Here is a 20998-nt window from a genome sequence, read left to right on the forward strand (position 1 = left end):
CTCTTTTCAATCTTTGCACATGCGCAATACCCCCCCCAAAAAAACCATGGAAAAGTGTTAAAAATCGCAATTTAAACTCTGCAAACAAAATATGAGATGACGTTGATATCAGATATAATTGTTGACCGGAAATATGTTGTTATACTTAGCAAGAGTTTCTAAAATTATTACAGTCTTCCCATGGTCTTATAAATATGGCCTTCGAGTGCATTGACTTGGGAACAGCGTGCGCTTTAAACCACGTGACGTAGAACGGAAATACTTTTCTTTCTCTCAAAATGTCCGCGGCCGATGAAAACACGTTGCCTCAAGAGGATGACGGGTTTGAGGAGATGGAGGCGAGTGGTAGTGATGAGGATGATATGGAAGGAGAGGGGGAGAACGGAGAGTCGGAGACTAAGGTTTATATCCCCGGTCTGGAGCCGCTCCAGCCGGGAGAAGAGCTCGAGATGGATCGATCCGCTTACCGCATGTATCACGAATGCCAGACAGGTCAGTGCGCGGCTGAAAATTCCCGATTACTGTACCCATAAACAATGATGTGATCGATTATTTGCTTGTATGTGTAAGTGGGTAACATCTGGTATGTTGTCATCAACAAACAAGTAGTTAAAAGTAGCACCATGTGTTTTTGGGAGTCATGAGAAGTTGGGGGTACAATAGTGTTCATTCTTTGGGGTGTCACGTGAATTCTATGGTACACACACACATCAGGGTAGCAAAATATTCTTGTCTAATATAATTAGTTTGTCCAAAGACTGTGTCTCAGATGTAATTTCACAGATATTTTTGCATTATTGAAATCTGTAAAGCTGGAACCAAGAGAAAAATGACTAATGGCTAAATGTCATTTGTTTCTTAACCTAATGTTTCCTCTGACCTTCTGATTACTCTTTCTTGCAAAATAAATAGTTGTTTTTCATGTGCATCTGTAGTTGATTTATGTATTAACCAGCAGCATCTTTCCTGCAGGTTCCCCATGTCTGAGTTTTGATGTGGTGCGTGATGGTGACGGAGAGGGCAGAGAGCAGTTTCCTCTCTCGATGGTGCTGTGTGCTGGTACTCAAGCAGACACTGCATTAAGCAACAGGTAAACTGACAAGAGCATTGTCAGCACTTTATATATATTTTTTTAATACTCATTTGCAGTAAAAAATAAAAAGATTACTTTCATCCATTTTCAGAAGACTTTTGTGTTGTTTGACTTGCAACAATGGCCAGCAGATGATGAAGTATTCTCTTTGTACAGAATTATTGTGATGCGGATGCACAATCTTTATGGAAACGACCAAGAAAAAGAAGAGAATGAAAGCAGTGATGGAGAAAGTGATGAAGATGATGAGGAGGATCAAGACAGAAAACCACAGTTGGAGCTGGCCATGATGCCACATTATGGCGGGATAAACAGAATCAGAGTAAGTGAAGTGGTTATTATATATAAAAATTTGTTTTAAACAAGCCAGAAATAGTTTAGGTATTTTCTGCAACAGGTAAACTGAGAAATCGGAAACCCTGTTTTATTTGTATCAGGTCACCCAGCGAGGGGAGCAGACATTGGCTGCTGTTTGGTCAGAGAAAGGGCAGGTAGAGATTTTTGACCTCCGATCCCAGCTGGAAGCAGTACACAATTCCTCAGCGATGTCAGCCTTTATCAAGCAGCAGAAAGAAGCCACACCTCTTTTCAGTTTTTCTGGTCACATGACAGAAGGATTTGCTGTTGATTGGTCACCAAAGGTTCCAGGTGAGTGAATGAATGAATATATGATCCCATCTACCTTGCTGTTAAACTTTAAATAAACAGACAGAATGGGGTCCAGCATGTTTCTTTGTTTTAAATCGTAACGGCTTTGTTGTTTATATACAATCTTTGCCTCTAGGGCGGCTGGTGAGCGGCGATTGCAAGAAGAACATTCACGTCTGGGAGCCACAGGAGGGTGGGACTTCCTGGAAAATTGACCAAAGACCTTTTAGCTCACACACCAAGTCTGTAGAGGACCTCCAGTGGTCACCTACTGAAGCCACAGTATGTCAATAAAAAAAATATGATGATAAAATATCTAAATCTTTCTCTTGATGTTTATATGAAAGAATGAAAGTGCTTAGTGCTTCACTTTTACCCCCAGGTTTTTGCATCCTGCTCTGTGGATCAGTCCATCCGTATCTGGGACATAAGGGCACCACCAAATTCTATGCTTTCAGCCGATGAAGCTCATTCTTCAGATATCAATGTTATCAGCTGGAATAGAACTGAACCTTTCATTTTGTCTGGAGGGGATGATGGTGTACTGAAAGTCTGGGATTTGAGGCAATTCCAGGTGAGCTTAGGAAACCAATATGAATGTGGTATTCTACCAAAAAAGCTGTGGGTTTAATTATTGCTAAAGCAAAATAAACTCTTAGTTTGACACTGGTATCCTAATGTTTAGCATAATAATAATTAGCATAGTCATGGTTAATTAATATTCATTTGATAAAGATGACACCCATATTAGAATACTTCTGTAATCAAATTGAGACGGAACTGTTCTGTTTATACAATCAGATATACAAATGTATCTATTCAAATGGATCTCTTATAAATAGTGTCCTTGTTGCATTAGGAAAATTAGGCCAGTTCAATACTGTTGCTCTTCTAGCTACCATTGTGCCACCAACCCTTTCCTTTAAATTGATTATGCGTTTTGTCTTTCCCTCTCTCCTCTTTTAATTGTTCTTAGTCGGGACGTCCAGTGGCTAGCTTTAAGCAGCACAGTGCACCTGTGACCTCAGTGGAGTGGAGCCCTATTGACTCCAGTGTGTTCGCTGCCTCTGCAGCTGATGACGTCGTCAGCCAATGGGATCTGTCGGTGGAGTCATGTGATGTGGGAGAACAAGCAGAGGGCTTAAAACAACTGCCACCACAGCTGCTCTTCCTTCACCAGGGTCAGAAAGAAGTTAAGGAACTCCACTGGCACCCACAGATTCCTGGAGTTCTCATTTCCACAGCATTGTCAGGATTCAACGTCTTCCGAACGATTTCTGTATAACTTTATGTAAGAGTGTGAGAGAGAGAGAGAATGGACAGTTATATTTTAAACAAACCGAAAATATGTGCATGGAATTTATTTTTAATCTACATGCACGGATGAATGGAATGTCTGAGTGACTTGTGTATATATTAATTTCTGTTATTTTTTCCTCCCCTTTCATTGTCCTTCTGAAAGTTGTTGCTTGACAAAGAAATCTTGTATGCAATGAAGTTTGTACCAGTAAAAATGCTTTCTGTATCACCTGTCTATCGTTTGTTTATAAGCATTATTTAGTTGTTTTAAATCTAAATGATGAAGGAAAATTCCTTGGGTTCTTTGTCAAGTAACAAATGAATTTTAAGTAACATGCCTAATATGTTAGTTTTTTTTTAAATGTAAAGTAGATTTTAAAGATTACTGAAAATGGTCAGTTGGAGTTTAAGAAAATATCGAAATGAGAGTAGCTTGATATTTAGTTTGACAATACTGTATCGATTATAAAAAATTATCAATATTTAATAAAAAACATACAAGAATTATTGCAGTTGTTTCGTTTGGAGGTTACATCCAGACCACTAGATAGCATTCTTTATCTCTTTGAACTTAAAACAGTGACAGGAAGTTCTAGCATATGGATGCACCCCATATGGTTTGCATATGTTTTCAATGACAGCTTTCCTAAAACCATCCTATTATATTCCAAAAACAGGAAATATCCCAATTGACCTGCTTTACAGTATCGCAACACGTTGCACCGCAACCAACGTATCATGAGATTCCTGCTGATACACAGCCCTAATCAGTTTTAACAAATGTGTTTTAACGTGGCTACATTTGGAAATGCTTAGTTTTGCATTGTTTTGAGATTGTATGAATCCAAGGGAATAAAGAATTCTCTAAATTTCATCCATGGCTCTTTTCAAAATAGTAAAAACACTATTTTAAATTGGTTAGAAAGAATAATTGTAATATAGAAGAAAATTGCTGAAGTATGCCAAACTTAAAGAAGTGCAAAATACCAAGAATACTTTTAAAAACTTTAATTTCATATTTGGTCTAGTTCAGTCTACAATCTTTAGATATGTACATGTTTTAATAGGCAATTTCAAAGAATGGCTGATTGTCTGCAATTTTCATGCTTCCCTTTATTAATTTGGTCATGAGCCAGACATTAAGGTTCCAACTCAACAAGTGAGTTGGTTTTCATTCACAGTTTAAATTTTTTGAACTATTAAGCCTACTATTTTTGTAGTGTCTAGCTATGGTATTTCTTTTTTAATGGGCACAAACCAATAAGCTAACTGCCCTCATGTAAAAAATTTATATGTATATGGATTAATAAAAACTCCCAAGAGATAATTCCAGCATTTGTAAAGGCATAAGCAACCTTGAACCTGCACTCAAAAGTTTTTTAGCAAAAGTGAGCAAGATACATCATACAAATACAAGAGTTTTAAGTAAAAATGGGAAAACAGCCTGATCTCATGAGAATTTGTACGTATTTTACTAGTTAGCTAATTTGTACGAAGTGAATCATACAAAAACATACGATTATCATAAAAACATAATAACAAAACCACGCCCCAAACTACATCATCACAGGGCCAAAAGCAAATCGTACGTGGATGTATGAATTAATACAAATTAGCCACTTCGTAAAATACGTGTGAATTATGAGATAGCAAACATCTTCATGTAAGGCACTCTATATAATCATAATATTAAAAAAAATAGTAATTTATAACTTTGATCTTTGGATTTATAAGCATCCAAATGTAATTTTAAGAATCACACACTTCTATATCTTTAGGGAAAATTGACCAAAAATATTGACCAAAATTGGATAAATAGCAAACTAAAGGTTACTGGCTATTTAAAAATAATGGCAAGCCCCAACTTTCGGTTTCAATATGAAATATTTCAACACAGAAATCAACAACTGTGCTCGTCAAGTGATTATTTGGGGTGTTTAACTGCAGGTTTTCATTCTCCACTGAGATTAAAGCTATGTCCAGTTACAGCTAAACCTTATAAAAATTATAAAAATATCTATTCTTGAGTTTCTCATGGTTACATCACACTGTTCATGAGAAAACTTTCAAATTTGTAGTTATATAATCCAAAGAGAAAGGTGTAACATGGTCTTCCTTTCATAGAAGATCCAAACTTAAGAAAAACTGCGAAAGTGTGGAAAATGAAAATTCCAAATAGTCCAGATATGTAGTAAGTCCTCAATAACTTTTTACGATACTGAAGGAATCTGTTCACATGCAATGGCTCATCAATTTGTCGCATGATGCCAATGATGAATGCTATGAATTGTTTTTTTTGTTCACAAATCACTTACAGTGTCATCTTATAGGCCAATCTCATCATCAAACTCGTCCTCAAATGTGTATCCTTGCTCTCCATTGGCATTCTCTTCTTCTGAATCTGTTTCTGAAAACCGCTGTTCTTCTCTCCTTCTGTCCAATGGCGAGACTCCCTCATATTCTGAGCTGACTGATGAAGAGGGGGTTGAAGTGTTGTCCACCCCCTGATTACTCAGCTCTAGTTGTCCTGGGTCAGCCATTCTCCCAGTGATCTCCTGCATCCCTTTGTTTTGTCTCAAGCACATTTCTTCCTCACCTACGACATCCAGCACTTCAATTGCATCCTGTCGACCAATGATCTCATCTCTCTTGTCACTAAATCTCACTTTAGGCCTGAGCCCTTTTGATTTGACACCATTCATCTCGTTTAGTTGCTCTTCTCTTTGGCTCACCTCTGTGGTCATACTTTCCATGCTCTTCCTCTCATTCAACTCATTCGCAGCATTCCTTGGTGACATCATCGCATCCAATGGGCTCTTGCTGGGGCTAAACACCTCTTCATTGTCTTTCCCCCCTGTCCAATCGAAACCCACCGCCAGTCCATCCATCACTCCCAGTACATCTCCTAAAATGGATGGCCCCAAATCCAGGTCAAGATCAAAGGAGGAAACTGAATCTGAATGGTGCAGCTCCCCTCCATAGGTCTCTTCTGCATATCCACTACTGGCATCATGGTTATTTTGAATCTCTGTGGTCGCTACAGTGGATGGCGTGACTGGTGATTCAGGGTTGGGATTAGAATTAGAAGGGCCATGGCTGGACAGGAAAGAGGTGTCACCGAAAGCGTCTCCACCACGACCAATGTGCATGGTGTGACGAAAATCACCCAGCGGAGCGGAGATCATTGTAGGGTCCAGTCGGGGGGCTCGAGATGATTTGTGGAGAGGCATGGTAGCAACTGAGAAAAATTAGCAGATGCAGATAAAATGTATAAGTTTAATAAAATGATAATTAAAAACTTAATATACAATTTCTCAGTAAAAAAACATTAAAATGTTGTCTTATGTGCCTAATGTCTCAGCTTATAGTCTACATGGGTGTTTTAATTATATTTATAGGTCTATATGGGCGATTAAATTGATTTTAATCATGTATATCTCGTTACGCATATGGCGCGCCAAAAGAGCTCAGATTGCGTAAGAGTTGTGAAAAAGAGTTGACAGACGCCAACGCCAGGCTCAGACTTGCACGTGAAGTGCGTGCTTAAAAGCATTCTTCCCTGCAGGCCCGTGAGAACTAGTACACTATGACCGTGTCCCTTTTTATACCTTTCTCTTTAAATGTTTAGCTAACGATTAATGATTGAGTAGTTAGTTTTACTTAAAGAGTCCGAAGTGTGGCCTTGATTTCCAGTGCAGTGTGACGTTAACTTAGCACTGCGGAATCCAAAAGAAAAAGTCGCGAATCAGTAGTTTCACAGAGTACCGTCGTATTTATTTTTTAATTTTTTTATATATAATTGGTTAGTTTCATTGGTATAATTATAATAAAAGTGAAACTTTATTTCAGCCATTTTCGTGAAACCTAGCATCAGCAACAGCGGGAAAGAGAATTATGTGCCCATTCACCAGATTCACTTACTTTTTAAATGCAAATTTCTGACGTTAATTTAATTAATATATAATATAAAACATAATTTAAAAAAGTTTATACTAACTTTTATAAACGTTAGGAGCAAACCAAAGAGTCAAATAAATAAGACAAATCTTACCAGTGGTATAAGCAGACGATCTGCCTTTAGTCCAGTAATGCTTTATCTCGTCCAGTGAAGCTGTAATAGTACAGAAACATTAGTCTCAAGTTTAGTACAGTTCAGTGATATGAAAAGTCTGTTACACTGAGAGTAACTGTAAAAGTTGCACGCCCCACTGTTTTTTTCCGGAGTTATCGAATCGGTTTACTTCTAAACAAGGAAAAAACGTACTTTGATCGGCGTCAGTGCTTGTTTATCAATGAATTTCAGCCTATTTGTTGTTCTTTTAACCAGCGGTTTCTATAAATGCCTTCTCTTTCGTTCTTTTACTTACTTTTCTAGCGTCGTGTTCTCTCCGGTATTTCTTTTTTTCCTTTAGGGATGGGCAAGGAAGTGACGTGCCTGTAATATGGGAGCGCTATGGATCCAGCTGTGAGTGCGTGAAAGAACTGACGTAACTCCTATCTCTATACTTTTACCCTCATAACAAGACCAGCTTTTTAGAATGATCTGCTATGTTGTAGACAGTTTTTCTTACTCCTAAAGTGTAAACAATTCCCAGCCCTACCCAAGTGTGTAACTAAGAAAATGTTAAAAAGTTAGGGCAACATTTTAAAGCATAGTTATTTTTTTAGAGGGGGGACATGTGGTATCCTGGACAGGGATTATCCTAAACTAAAATGCATGTTTGAGCTGCCTTAATTTAAAAACATTTTGCATTGACATATCTTAACATATATCACTACCATTTTGTTTCAATATGCACACCAGTATTGTTTTTTTGTAAGGTTTGTTTGTAAAAACTTCTTACATGTCCTAATATAACTAGTGCTGGATTAATCTAAACTCTGGCTGGGGAACAGCCCCACAATGTCAAAAGTGAGGGAATTTTTTATTGTAACAACCCACATGAAAAATACTATAGTATTTAATACTATTTATTACAGTAAACTAAAGTAAAATTCATAGATATCATTGTATAGTGTTTTCAAATGTTATTATAATAAATATTACAGTGTACTACAGCATTTACTACATTTTAACTTAATATAGTTAATATGGCAAAATACTACAATATAATGAAGTAATTAAACTATAATGTAGTATAATTACTATGGTTACTATGGTTAACTATAGTAAATACTACAGTATACAGAATTTTTTCAATTCTTATGATTCTTTCGTCTTTATGTAGACTGTTTGCTTTGCAACATGTAGCATTCCTTGCATTTATTGCCATGGATGGAATACCCTACACAATAATTATTGAAAACACTTGAGGAATCCTGTCTTTCAACATTTCAAGCCGTTCTTATTGCAGCAAAACGTGTCAACATAGTCAACTCTATTATCTCTGTTAATATCACTTTTACCATTGATGTCATAATTGAGGTGCAAAAAAACATGGTGAAGAAATAATTAAAAAAAGTTGGACCCTTTTAAAAATAAAGTTCAAAGGTTTAGTTTTAGAACACAATGATCTGAAAATGAACTATGACTAAAGGCTAGAACAGACATATGAATGATCTTTTTCAGTTCTCATGTCCTAGATTTCCTGACTGGGATAAGAGAATTCAAGGATGCTGCAGCTGAGCAGTGAATCACATCACTTCCTCCTTTTTAAGTACAATGCTGCTCTACTGGAAACGACAAGGATGCAAGTGTTGCCAGTGTATGACATCATACATAAACCCATATTTCTGAAGGAGTGGTTTACTAGATTACCTGAATCAAAGGTTAAATATTTATTGTCTTCACTGTGCCAGAACCAAAACTTGTACTGGATTAACAGGGGTGGGAGATTTTCAGTAAGATTAACTTCAATTGGTTGCCAAGATAACAAAATGTGTGGAGTGGTAAAATGAACTTAAAATAATCCCAAAATCAATGATTTAAAAAAATACAACACAACAGATCTGATTTAGTATAGTGACCTTGAATTTAATACTAACACATAAAATAATATAAAATCTTTATATAAAAACAACCAGTGTTGGGTAATTACTAAGTAATAAGTAATTAGTTATTGTAATTTCATAACTTTTTCCTTGAAAAACTAAAAAAAGATTACTCCTATTTTTACTGTAATTTAATTACAGTTACTTCTTATGTAATTGTATAGAGCATTTAGCAAGATGTAAACAACATTGGTCCAGAAGCACTTCCTGTTGTTTTCAAGTTTTTAGTTCACATTTATTTAAAAAAAAAAATGAAAATCATTTTGTGTTATATTGTCCACGGTATGATGACTTTAGAAATGTACTAATTGGTAAATTGTTTGTTAAAAAGCCTGAAATGTTTTGGATTAGTGATGATGAAAAGATGAAATGGTTGTTTAATCAAAATGTGTTTAAATTGGCTACTTTGTTTGTAAAGCGTGGAAGAGGCGACAGACTTGCCTATTTAAATAAGTTTAAGTTGTGCTTATTGTTTGCTAATTGTTTTTTTTATGCTGGTGATATTGGTGTCTTATAAGCCTATTAGGGCTGGGCATACAGTAGTATGCAAGGCACAATAATAAAATTATTCATTCATTCATTCATTCATTCATTTTTTACATTTTTATTTGGTTCTAAATCTTTTGGTTGTATTTTGTTCAAATATTATGTAATTTTAATGTTTTTTTATTTTATACAAATAAAACAGGAAGTGCTTCTGGACCAGTGTTGTTTATATCCTGCAAAATGGTCTATAGACTGTAAATTATGTATACTGTAATAAAATAATTGATTTAACATCAAAATTCTAAAGTCTAATGTTAAAATGCATGTTTTTAATGTATCCTTCTCACTTTAAAAACTTTAGTAAATTGTCACTATTAACTGGTTATTTATTAGCATTAATATTATTGATATGTTGGCCTTATTCTTGCTATTTAAGTAAAGCCTTATTCTGCAAAACCTTATTCTACAGCCTTAAACCCCCTATTAAAATTAACTTTACTAAGTGTTAATAAGCAGTAGTTGGAGTATATTGAGCCAAAAGTAGTTAATTGTGAGAATTGGACCCTAAAGTGGGACCAGAATAATGTATGTACTTTTATATAATTTATTCGAGCCATTTCATCCTTGCCTATCCTTATCATTTACTATATAGAATTTAAAAAGTAATTAGTATTAAGTTTTTTGGAGAGAGTAATTTGTATAGTTATATAATTACATGATTGAAGATGTAATTAGCAACTAGAAGTTAATTACTTTCTTTGAGTAACTTACCCAACACTTTAAACAGCACATTAAAATCCAACTTTCCATTTTGTAAATGTTGCCATCTAGTGGTTTATTTTGGCAAAACGTTTTATTTTAAAATCTGTTGACCTAAATTAAATACCGAATACTTAAATAAATACGTAAAAATCTTTATTTTAAATTAAACAATTTTAGTCTTTTTCTGAATGTCTTTTTTATAAGCAACATCCACAATATAAAATATTCAATAATGACCTAATTTAACTTTTATTTTGAAAAATCAGCTAAACAGTGACAGTACATTTGTTTCGTGTCGCTGTAGGATGTCTGACAACGCAGAATCTCCCACAGAAAATCAAAAAGATGAGCCTTCTACACAACACACTGTCACTGAACACACAGGATCATCGGATGAAAAGAAAAAGAGTATGCTTTTAGATTCATATACAGTAGAAATGAACTAGTTTACATTTATTTCTAAGCGCTGCTGTATAGTATTTTCAGCTGCCTACTTCCGCAATTTTACAAAGATTGGCAGCGTTGGGAGCCAATGAAGTTGCGGTTTTTATGTGCACAACCAATGACAAGCAGGCATGTGCTTCTCAACCATGGCAGTGTTTTTAAAAGTAGTGGCAGTGTTAAACGATTTAAAACGTATAAATGTTGCTTGTAAGGTATCCATTAAAGTAACTTAATAATTTTACACACGTAAACAATTATTGTGTTATGTCAGAATTACTCATGCGTTGGGTGTTCAATCAGACAATCCTCAAAACTGAAGCTAGCTACAGGGCTAAATGGGGGTTTTGGGAGCTGCCATTGCAAATAATGATATCATATGTCTAGACATCTTGACAAAATCCGAATCAGAAAAAATGTGTGTATTGTAAACAATATTATAGTGGATATTAATTTCAGCAGGGTTGTTTGTTTATGTCCTTTGTGAAATATATATATCTTGAATATATCATTACATTTTCAATAAAAAGAAGGTCTGGATTTGATAATAATATATATACAATTTATACATTATACATTAATACATACATATTAAGTAAACAATTAAAATGTACTGTATGTATGTACTGTACAATCCAGCATATTCCCAATAAGGACGATTAAAGGCATTTAGTGCAAGAAATCTGTATTTATTTTCATTTAAACATGTTTCCACTCTAAAATGTTTTCTTTTATGAGAAATATTCAGATTTAATGCTTGAAAGATTCGTTATTGAATTTTTATCCTCTACATTATTTTGAACAGTTGATATACTGTTAAAGGCAGTCGGTGATACACCCATCATGAAGACAAAGAAATGGTCTGTAGAGAGAGGAAGAACAATACAGTCACTCTCTCAGTTCATCTCACGCTTCCTCAAGCTGGAGCCTAGTGAACAACTGGTAAAGCATTCACCTCCACCATTAACACATAATTCATTAGTCCTGGATTTGAATGATCGCTCATGTTATCAAACAGCAAAAATAAATTGACAGATTAAGTTTATTTTAAAACGTTTTCTAATGCAATTCTATACATTGATTGTTTACTTAAACCCTTTCTTTCTTATCTGCCAACAGTTCATTTATGTCAATCAGTCATTTTCTCCATCACCAGACCAAGAAGTGGGTGTGCTCTTTGAGGTATGCTCTTTGAGTTTTCCCAAAGATTTCAAATGCTGATCTTCCTCTTCTGTCTTTCTGCAAACTAAAATTGACTTGATGTGATTTTCCTTTCCAGTGTTTTGGGAGTGATGGAAAACTGGTTCTCCATTATTGCAAGTCCCAGGCCTGGGGATGAGCTTGGTTCTCCATTTCTTGACCTCTTTCTGTCTTTTTCATGTGTACACTTGCGCGCACACACACGGCATCAAAACCCATTTACACATCATTTTTTTTTAACTTATTGATTTTTCATGTGTTGTTATTGTAAATAATAAAGTGTAAATAATATTGTTAAACATTGTTTCATCTGGTGGTAATTTTGAAGCAGAGAGAATTTGGTTAAAAATGCAGAATTACAAACACATTTAGCAACACAGATATTTGAATGATTAAAGCTCATGATATAATAATAATCTACAAAGGCGGGACATTATATGATTTTCAGTAGTACATAGTAGATTACTTTTTAACATGAGGATGGGTTAATATGCCGAATGTTATGGGATGGAGGAGGGTGTGAAGAACAGGTGGAATGGAGCGATGTGAAAGTGAAAAGATAGAAAGATCGAGACAGGGCTAACAGATGGACTGAACAGGGATTATGGGTGCTGGGTGTAGACTGTGATAGCAATTGCCAAAGACAGGCAGGAAAAGGAGGAGATGGAACAGGACTGCACCAAAAAGTGGAAAACCTGAATTAAGAGAATAAAGATAGACACAGACTGCTCTAGCAAAAAGACAAGGACATAAAAGATACAAAAAGAAGGGAAAATAAATGGATTCAAGTAGGAAGAAATGACCATGAAATGACATAGGACGACTGAGATGTTCAGGTAAAATTTTTATTTTGAATGGAATTCATATTCTGTTAAATATAATATATATTAGATGCATAACTGTCAAATGTATCAATATTGCAGTAATTTATGTTATATGCAAACATATCGCTCTCATTCAAATATTAACCTACTGTACTATTAATGAAAGGTTTTATTATCACTGATCAGTAGATCTACTACGTCTTTAACATCTCTTTCATATTTTACATTTTTTATATTATTGTAACTTCAATTGTAATTGTAAATTTAAAAAAAATCTTGACTTAAAATAAGAACATTTGCTGTTCGCAAGATTAAAAATTATAATACGATTTTCTGTTGAGGAAAGACATGGTTCAAAAGCACCTTGGGTATTTTATGCTTTATTATAAAATTATAAAATGGGTTAACTAAAATTAACTAACAATGAACAATTTCTATAAGTAATCTTAGTTTATACAATTTTCAGTAATTACTAAATTTAAAGTTGTAACTGTTAACATTAGTTAATACACAATGAACAATCATATTGCCATTAACTAGCATTAACAATAGCAAAGATTAATAATAGCTGGAAAACTATATTTCTCAATGTTAGATAATATTTGTTAATGCATTTACTAATCCCAACAAATGCTACCTTATTGTAAAGTGTTTTCGGTTACCATTATTTTCGGTTAAATGAGTTAAAATGAAAAACACTCAGGCACACCTACAAAACCCAAACAGATTAAAACAGATTATTAGAGGATTACAAGTAAAGTTTGATTTAATGCAAGAGCTTAACTAATAGTTTCATCACGTAACTTCAGATGTAATCCTTTGAATTCCCTCTCCCCTTTTTCTCATTTTAATCCTATTCACTGGGATACTGGGGACATGCATAAGTAAAAAAATCAATAAAATGGAAGTGTTATATATAATTTATTCATTACATATTTTTAATATTTTGCACCAGATTAATTTTGATGGGTACAAAAAAGATTTAGGATTGATTAAGATAAGGAAGAAGGAGTTTATCACATGGTATTTAAACCATTAGTAATATGCATTACTAATGGATTTCAAAGAATGTTTTAAAATAATGAAAGATAATATTAGAAGGTTTAATTATTTATCTTTTAGAATTTTATATTTTGACAGAGAAGTGCAAGGTACATGACTAAATTTGAAAGGCTATTTTAATATGTATGTATGTATGTATATATTACAAAACAATGAATTCAAAATCTGCTCATATTGTAATTAAAAAAACAAAGATGAACAATACAATTGTCTTGCATTAATACATGCATATAGTCCATATCCTAAACACATATTGCATAGAAAATGCGCTTAGGACATACTTTAAATGTATACTATAAGTCTGTAACTTATGTCCTTTTTCCTCTCTAATCAAAGTTCCCTCTAATGTGACCCTGATGTCCTTTTGTAAATCCACATCTTCATTTACTGTACCATCTGCTTTAAACAATATCTTCATTTCATTCATAATATATCATATAGGATTGTTTGTCTTTGGTCATATATCTATGTTTGCACTTCATCTATTCTACCACAACAACTTCTGGTCAACATTTCATCTCCTTTGTTCTTCCTCTGGTCAGCATGTTGGACCACATGTCCAGACGTTCTCGCTCCCTGCTGTCTCTTCTCTTGACCTCTCTTGCCCTGGCTTTATCTGTGCTGGCTTTCTGCACATCTTACTGGTGTGAGGGAACACACAAGGTGGTCAAACCTCTCTGTCTTTCACCTGTAAAGATGAAGAACTGCGGCCAGAACAACAGTGAGCCGTACACTACAGGTATGACATAATGTATGTAACACTTTTGCTATGTAATGTGATTGTCAGGAATGAAATCTCATCCCTGGTGGAATAGAAAGATTTTTTGAAAAAGTTTTTTTATATATTTAATCTGTTAAGACTTGTTCTAGGTTGCATGTTTTTAATCTGACCTTGAACTACGTTGTTTTTGACATTAGACACTGTGCTTTGCCATATCTACAATCACTGTTATGAACTGCTTCGTCTGCTTATTGGTTTACAATGTATCTAGACTAAGCTGATTCCTCATTGTCAAACATTATCATAAAGATAAGGTTAAAGAAAATATGCAAAATAAAAAATATTGCTTTAATTATAATATTAACACTGGTTTAAATTGATGATTGCTTATATTTGATGTGTACACATGCGCATACTTTTAAACGTACATGTCATACAAAAATCTTCTTCCATTGAATATTTAAAATTGACTACAATAGCATGATCTAAATGAGTCATTATTATTCATTTAATTTACTCAGATAGCCCCACCCCAGATCCTCGGGGTCCATCCAATAGAACTTTATCACCAAAGCGAAGGGAGGAACTTGCTAAGATTCGACAGAGGCAATTGGCCAATGCCGTCCACTACATTTGGGAGACAGGAGAAGACAAGTACACTTTCCGATATTTCCACACAGGATTTTGGGAGTCTTGTGAAAAGCATGCTGATGGTAAGAATAAAAAAGTGAGACATAGTGCATTAAGAAGAAAGAAAAAAATCTGTCATTATTTAATCACTTTTATTTCCAAAACCTGTATAATTAAGATAAATAGATAACATTGAATTTCACTGGTGTTTATATTTAACAGGTGAACGATGTCGCAGGTTTTTAGATCTTACACCTGGAGAGACTCACGGTGAGAGTGCAGTATGAGTGTGTAACACGAACACAAATGAAATGTGTTATATCTGTACATACAAGCCTTTCTCTATATGTGTAAGTATGCTTATCTAAGTGTATCTCTCTCTACCTTCTGCAGGTGTTCTGTGGTTGTCAATGATCGCTGAGTTCATGTACATCAGTTTATTGGGGATGGGGTTTCTACTCATGTGGGTGGAAGTCCTGTGCTTTCATAAAGAAATGCATGTGCTCAAAATCAACGCCTTCGCAGCCATTTGCATCGTTCTCTCAGGTAAGAGACCTGTGTTTCTTTGCTAATTACTGTAATTATTGGATCAGGGCAGGAAAGCTTTTTTTGCACACGAATTGCAGAATGTATTACCTGTATGGTTGTATTAGTATTGTTCAGTCGATGGCTGTTAATTTTGAGAAGCCTGAGACACAATTGTTTGAGGTTGAGCCCCCTTCCCAGGATCAAATGTTATGCTTTAGTGAGCCCACCCTTCTCAAAGGGCCACTTCTGATTCTGATTCTGAACTATTTAAAGAGCACCAATTATCCGATTCACGATTTTACATTTCCTTTGCTGTGTAAGTGTGTGTTAGTACATGTTAACAATATGCAAAAGGTACAAATCCCAAGGTAAACGATGATGCGAGTTCTCCTTTCCAACATTAATCTCTTTTCTTGGACTACAACAAACACACGGATTGTAGGCAACAGTTTACTTCCTGGGATTGGTGATGTAGTGAATACTGACATTATCATAATTCCTCCTGCTTGGACTCACAGCCTGTAAGTTAACTTGTTTTATTTAGCATTGTGACTGAATTTTTCAAACATGGTAAGGAGCGTCACATTTCCAGCTGACGTCAGAAGTATTCAGGCCAATCACAACGTACAGATCAGTGCTTTTCAGATCGATGAGTTTACATGAACCAGTGCGTTTCAGGAAGAGAGTGAAATCTGGAGCTACAAAAATGTACTGTATGTCAAAAATAATGTGTTTTTTAATCATATACCACACAAACACATTGTATTATGCCAAATACACAAAATAATGTTGTTTTTTTAGCAATGAAATAGGTTCCCTTTAATCAGTGCCGGCCGGTGACTTGTTTTTTTCGAGGGTGCACAGTGCGAAGTTCATCAACATGTATGTAGCCCGTCATGTGTGTGGTTCGTAATTTCAAAATATGTGTTCGGCGCGTCGAGTGAACCTATGTTCAACACATGTTTTGCCAAAATAAGTGCCTGCTGCAGACGTGTCTAAAGGGTTTATGATAAAAGAGACGCTCGCATTTGCCAGATACTCGCATAAATTCAGAGTTTACTGTTGAGGGAGTGTCTTGCGTGTATTTTGTGAATGTGAGCATCTCTTTTATCAGAAACGGTTTTGACGCGTGTGCAGCAGGCATTTATTTTGACAAAAACATGACCCAACAAACACATATTTTGAAAACACGAGCAACACACATGACACAAATTCAATATTTTAAATTTGTTCCCCTCGGAAGAGCAGTCACAAGCCACCACTGCCTCTAATTTATATCAGTATATTTAGTATACTAAATATATTTAAAGTCCCCATGTGGGAAAAATCTGAAAAATCAGGTTTTCATTGTTGTTTATATGTCTATGTGGTGTTTTTAATGTTTAAATACAAGCCACATGCAAATTCACCAAGTATTTTCTCCATTAAAAGTGTCTCTCATTCCTAGTGTTTAAAATTGCTTTGGTTTCCAATGTCACATGTAACCAATCATATCAACACAGTTGAATGCATGGATCAGTAGATATTATGTATGAATGACTTCGGTGAAACGTTTGCAGCACGTATACATTTTATGAAACCGAACTTAGCAGTTATGTCTAAAACTGCTGAATGTAGCATCTATTTACATATATTTATTTGAATAATTAGCATATTCATGTTTTGCGTATACTACATGAGGCAAGGGTGTACAGTTGCATTCAAGCTGTTTTAAAGCATAAAGAACTTACTGTGACTGGTAAAACTTTTATATGATGCTCAAAGATGTGTTTTGACTACAGGGAGAGTTTAAAAACAGCTAAAGAAATATATTTTTCATATATTCTGTACAGGGACATTTTGAAAGCTCACTTCTGTTGCACTTCTCATATTTTGAATAGCTATATTGTTTTATATTGCTTTGGATAAAAATATGTGATAATGCCTTAATGTACATGTAATAAATATTACTTTGTGGGCCATTCAAAGCATTTGTTTGCAAACTAATCTCAATTATTTTACATTTCCTGTTATCTCCTATTCATGTCTTTCAGGATTATTAGGGATGGTGGCTCATATGATGTACACCACTGTATTTCAGCTGACTGTGATTGTAGGGCCTAAAGACTGGAGACCACAGACGTGGGACTATGGCTGGTCATTTGCGTAAGTACACTCCTTTGTTTACTTAGTATACTCTCCTCTAGTATATAAGACACCCTGATTATTTTATCAACAGTTTAATAATTCATCCCATCTGATCCTCTTTATCTTTGCATGGTGACTGTCCTGCCCGACTCTTTAATTCCAAGGCTGGCATGGGTGTCTTTTAGCTGCTGCATGGGTGCTGCAGTTATGACTCTTAATTCTTATACCAAAACAATCATTGAGCTTCGTCACCGACAGAGGCTTCGACTGGAGGAGGCTCGTGCTACAAGCCACGCCCCATCTTATGATGAGGTGGTTCCAGGAGGCGGGTTGTACTCTGTCAGCGGCCTGTTACAGTGCCCAGATGTGATGATGGACTCTATGTGGGCATCAGATGGGAACATGGGAATGATGAGAGAACAGGATGTGCCCACCCTGATGCTGGTTGGTGGGTGTGGAACAGGCGCATGCGAGGACTGCGAGAGAGAATTGGACGAGTTGAAGGAAGCCTTGAAAGGAAAAGACTCACCTTGTTAAAAGCCTTATGTTATATTTGTCTCATCAGCAGAGTGAATTTTGGAAAAAGTATTTATGTTTATGGATGATTTTTTAATGCATGATATGCTAAAATCTGGGCAGTATAAAAGGAAGCAGGTGTGAGACAGGTGTCACCTTCTGTGTGTAATCCTGCAATAAGTGGATTTCACAGCGCCAGGATTTTTTGATTTCTGGAATAGTATTAGACTTTCAATTGGATTATACAGAGATCATGTCAGATCACAAAGCCTGTGTTATTATCAGTTCTGAAGTCAAATCTATGTGTTTTCTTTATTTTATTTGGTGTCGGATTAACACCCAAGCCATAGAAGTTCATAAATAAGAACCCAAAGCAGTCACTGACGATGTAAAAGGAATGATGTCATCTCTTGTTAGTCCATGTGAAATTTCTTATACAGTACTCTTCTAATAACTTGTTGTCCAATGCAAAATGGCAAATGGAAATATGTGTTGCCTTTAAAGATGGTGATAAATGTACAGTTGCCACAGAAGTCAATGCCATCCTATTACCATTTAAAGTGGCCAGAATTTTAAAATCTGTTTGTTACAATTATCAGAAGTTTTTTCAGGACGTGAATTTGTAATTTTTAAAAACAGTATATTTAAACTATACTGTAAACGATACAGAATGATTACGTTATAATTACATGCACTATTGTTTATTATACAGTATACATTATAGCTTTACTGTATACTGCTAGGGTACTGTAAAAGCATTGTGTTCATCTAGCAGTCATGCTGACGCTTTTAGAGGAAGGTTCTTATGATTGAAACAATTGTTGACCTTTTCCGATTGGGGTGAGCTAATTTGCGGTTTTGTTCTTTCAAGTTTTCCTGTTCACCATGTGGTCAACAGAGATAGCCTGGAAATCTGTTTAGTTTTACAGCTGTCACAGAGACTGGTGTGAAGTCATATCTGGCAGATGTCCAGTTAAATCAAAGATATTGGAACTAACAAGACTGAACACCGCTCAATATGGCTGATCTGCTGCTGGAAGTCCCGCCTTCCGGTTAAAAGAACCAAACATCAATCGATAAAGACTGATGATCCTCTGGGGTAGCCGGGCTTGCCAACCTGTGCACATGCACAATGCTTGAAAAATGCAGTTTTAGTAAAATTTGAGATTTAGGAATAAAGGTTGATGGCAGATTTAATTGTTGGTCAGAAATATTTGTTTAATTGTTATTTTAGCACACAGTTTTAAAGATATCCAATGCTATCTCATGGCAATGCGTACATATTTTACTAATTTCGTACACATTTTTATTCATTCGTACGACAACCACAATTATACATTATTGTATGATTTGCCTTGACCCATGTGACGTTGGGGTTATGGTTGGGGTTTCTTATTGTCTTTTTCATGATAATTGTATGTTTTTGCATGATTAACTTAATTCGAATTCACAAGATTTAGCCAACTCGTAAAATATGTACAAATTGTGAGATGTTTTTCCCTATTCAAGATAGGATAGTGTAATTTATAGATGTGCGTAAGTTCTAAGGTGTAGCTACACCATAAGCTTTGCGTAGGCCGTCCGTAGCTCTGCATAGCCTTATGCGCACCTCGCTAAAAATTTTACAACGCGTCCATTCTATGCAGATCTCAAGCACTATGATTGGTCCAATAGAACCCCTCTCATCAGAAAAAAGATGGGCTAAGTTAAGGAGTGATTTAAGAAACAAAGTTGCTGTTTATTTACCTCCATCACTGCTGGTCGTCTCAAATCATACAAAACAAACTTCTTTATCTTCTTTATTAACAACGACACAGAGGAATATACATAAAAACCAACGTGTAGCCTACGTCAGTGGTTCCCAAACTTTTTCAGCCTGCGGCCCCCCTTGTGTACGGTGCATTCCTTTGCGGCCCCCCCAGAGAAAATTTGTGACTAAAAACTGTTCTAAAACTCAACATTTTAATAAAAGAACATTAAATTATACAAAAAAATTGTGCTTTTGGTTAGTAGCCTTATTTTTTTTTTTAAGTTTAATTACACAGAATTCACGATAAATTAATGTATTTCATAAAACTGGGGCCCCCTGGCACTATCTCGCGGCCTCCAGTTTGAAAACCACTGGCCTACATCATCGTGGCTACGCGGTAGGACCTACGCACAACTATAATAAACCCTTTAATTTTACATGACTGAAATAACCATAGATATGAATAATAAAGGCTAGTTGTCTTATGCTGCAGTCTCTAACGTCATCATCTGGCGACCATCTTACCTCAGTCAACTCGCTTACTCGTAGCATTGTGTTTTAACGGTACATGTACTTTTAAATCACAATAACTTGCTAAATTTTCTATCGATTTTCAAATGGTTTGGTTTCTTACAAGCATTATTAACGCGGCTATAATTCTGGAGGCTTTAACATGTTTCATGAAAATTATTCATATGTCATAGGTACATCTCTGACATTTTTATCAAACCAAACAATTTGAAAATCGGAAGAAAATTGAGTAAGTTATGGTTATTTAAAAGTACATGCACCATTAAAACTGCTATGAGTGAGAGTGCTGTCTGAGGTAAGATGGGCGCCAGGTGCGGACATCGACCTCCATCATCTAGCTTTTATTATACATATCTGTGGAAATAATGGCCTGGAGGCTTTATTAACAT

The 20998-nt window shown here is 35.3% G+C and overlaps 4 protein-coding genes across 4 annotated transcripts; 3 read left to right on the plus strand and 1 right to left on the minus strand.

The window, feature by feature from the left end:
• Window positions 1-258: 258 nt before the first annotated feature.
• Window positions 259-3544, plus strand: grwd1 (glutamate-rich WD repeat containing 1). The gene is made up of 7 exons (XM_065261236.1): window positions 259-492; window positions 973-1090; window positions 1250-1415; window positions 1531-1741; window positions 1878-2023; window positions 2124-2315; window positions 2718-3544. Exons 1-7 carry the CDS (start codon window positions 279-281, stop codon window positions 3024-3026), a joined length of 1356 nt encoding a protein of 451 aa, XP_065117308.1. The 5' UTR covers window positions 259-278; the 3' UTR covers window positions 3027-3544.
• A 489-nt stretch (window positions 3545-4033) lies between these two features.
• On the minus strand, window positions 4034-7465 carry cdc42ep5 (CDC42 effector protein (Rho GTPase binding) 5). The gene is made up of 3 exons (XM_065261235.2): window positions 7408-7465; window positions 7092-7151; window positions 4034-6278 (listed from the first exon to the last, which is right to left on the minus strand). The coding sequence occupies exon 3, from the start codon at window positions 6268-6270 to the stop codon at window positions 5365-5367; it is 906 nt and encodes a 301-aa protein (XP_065117307.1). The 5' UTR covers window positions 6271-6278; window positions 7092-7151; window positions 7408-7465; the 3' UTR covers window positions 4034-5364.
• A 3072-nt stretch (window positions 7466-10537) lies between these two features.
• Window positions 10538-12138, plus strand: atg12 (ATG12 autophagy related 12 homolog (S. cerevisiae)). Its single transcript, XM_065261239.2, has 4 exons — window positions 10538-10687; window positions 11526-11662; window positions 11840-11902; window positions 12000-12138. Exons 1-4 carry the CDS (start codon window positions 10585-10587, stop codon window positions 12057-12059), a joined length of 363 nt encoding a protein of 120 aa, XP_065117311.1. The 5' UTR covers window positions 10538-10584; the 3' UTR covers window positions 12060-12138.
• A 485-nt stretch (window positions 12139-12623) lies between these two features.
• On the plus strand, window positions 12624-19678 carry LOC135743495 (germ cell-specific gene 1-like protein). Its single transcript, XM_065261237.2, has 7 exons — window positions 12624-12756; window positions 14349-14545; window positions 15049-15240; window positions 15380-15427; window positions 15551-15703; window positions 17719-17830; window positions 17977-19678. The coding sequence occupies exons 1-7, from the start codon at window positions 12749-12751 to the stop codon at window positions 18347-18349; spliced, it is 1083 nt and encodes a 360-aa protein (XP_065117309.1). The 5' UTR covers window positions 12624-12748; the 3' UTR covers window positions 18350-19678.
• Window positions 19679-20998: the final 1320 nt, after the last annotated feature.

Source organism: Paramisgurnus dabryanus, chromosome 13 (genome assembly GCF_030506205.2).
Source record: "Paramisgurnus dabryanus chromosome 13, PD_genome_1.1, whole genome shotgun sequence".
Classification (NCBI taxonomy): domain Eukaryota; kingdom Metazoa; phylum Chordata; class Actinopteri; order Cypriniformes; family Cobitidae; genus Paramisgurnus; species Paramisgurnus dabryanus.

Excerpts from the sequence above, each read along its gene's own strand:
- grwd1 (XM_065261236.1), top strand. The coding sequence starts at position 279 with ATGTCCGCGGCCGATGAAAACACGTTGCCTCAAGAGGATGACGGGTTT. Across the intron at positions 493-972 it reads GTATCACGAATGCCAGACAG|GTTCCCCATGTCTGAGTTTT; the intron begins GTCAGTGCGCGG and ends TCTTTCCTGCAG. Across the intron at positions 2,024-2,123 it reads GGTCACCTACTGAAGCCACA|GTTTTTGCATCCTGCTCTGT; the intron begins GTATGTCAATAA and ends TTTTACCCCCAG.
- cdc42ep5 (XM_065261235.2), bottom strand. The coding sequence starts at position 6,270 with ATGCCTCTCCACAAATCATCTCGAGCCCCCCGACTGGACCCTACAATG.
- atg12 (XM_065261239.2), top strand. The coding sequence starts at position 10,585 with ATGTCTGACAACGCAGAATCTCCCACAGAAAATCAAAAAGATGAGCCT. Across the intron at positions 10,688-11,525 it reads ATCGGATGAAAAGAAAAAGA|TTGATATACTGTTAAAGGCA; the intron begins GTATGCTTTTAG and ends TATTTTGAACAG. Across the intron at positions 11,663-11,839 it reads TGGAGCCTAGTGAACAACTG|TTCATTTATGTCAATCAGTC; the intron begins GTAAAGCATTCA and ends ATCTGCCAACAG.
- LOC135743495 (XM_065261237.2), top strand. Across the intron at positions 14,546-15,048 it reads CAGTGAGCCGTACACTACAG|ATAGCCCCACCCCAGATCCT; the intron begins GTATGACATAAT and ends TAATTTACTCAG. Across the intron at positions 15,428-15,550 it reads TACACCTGGAGAGACTCACG|GTGTTCTGTGGTTGTCAATG; the intron begins GTGAGAGTGCAG and ends TACCTTCTGCAG.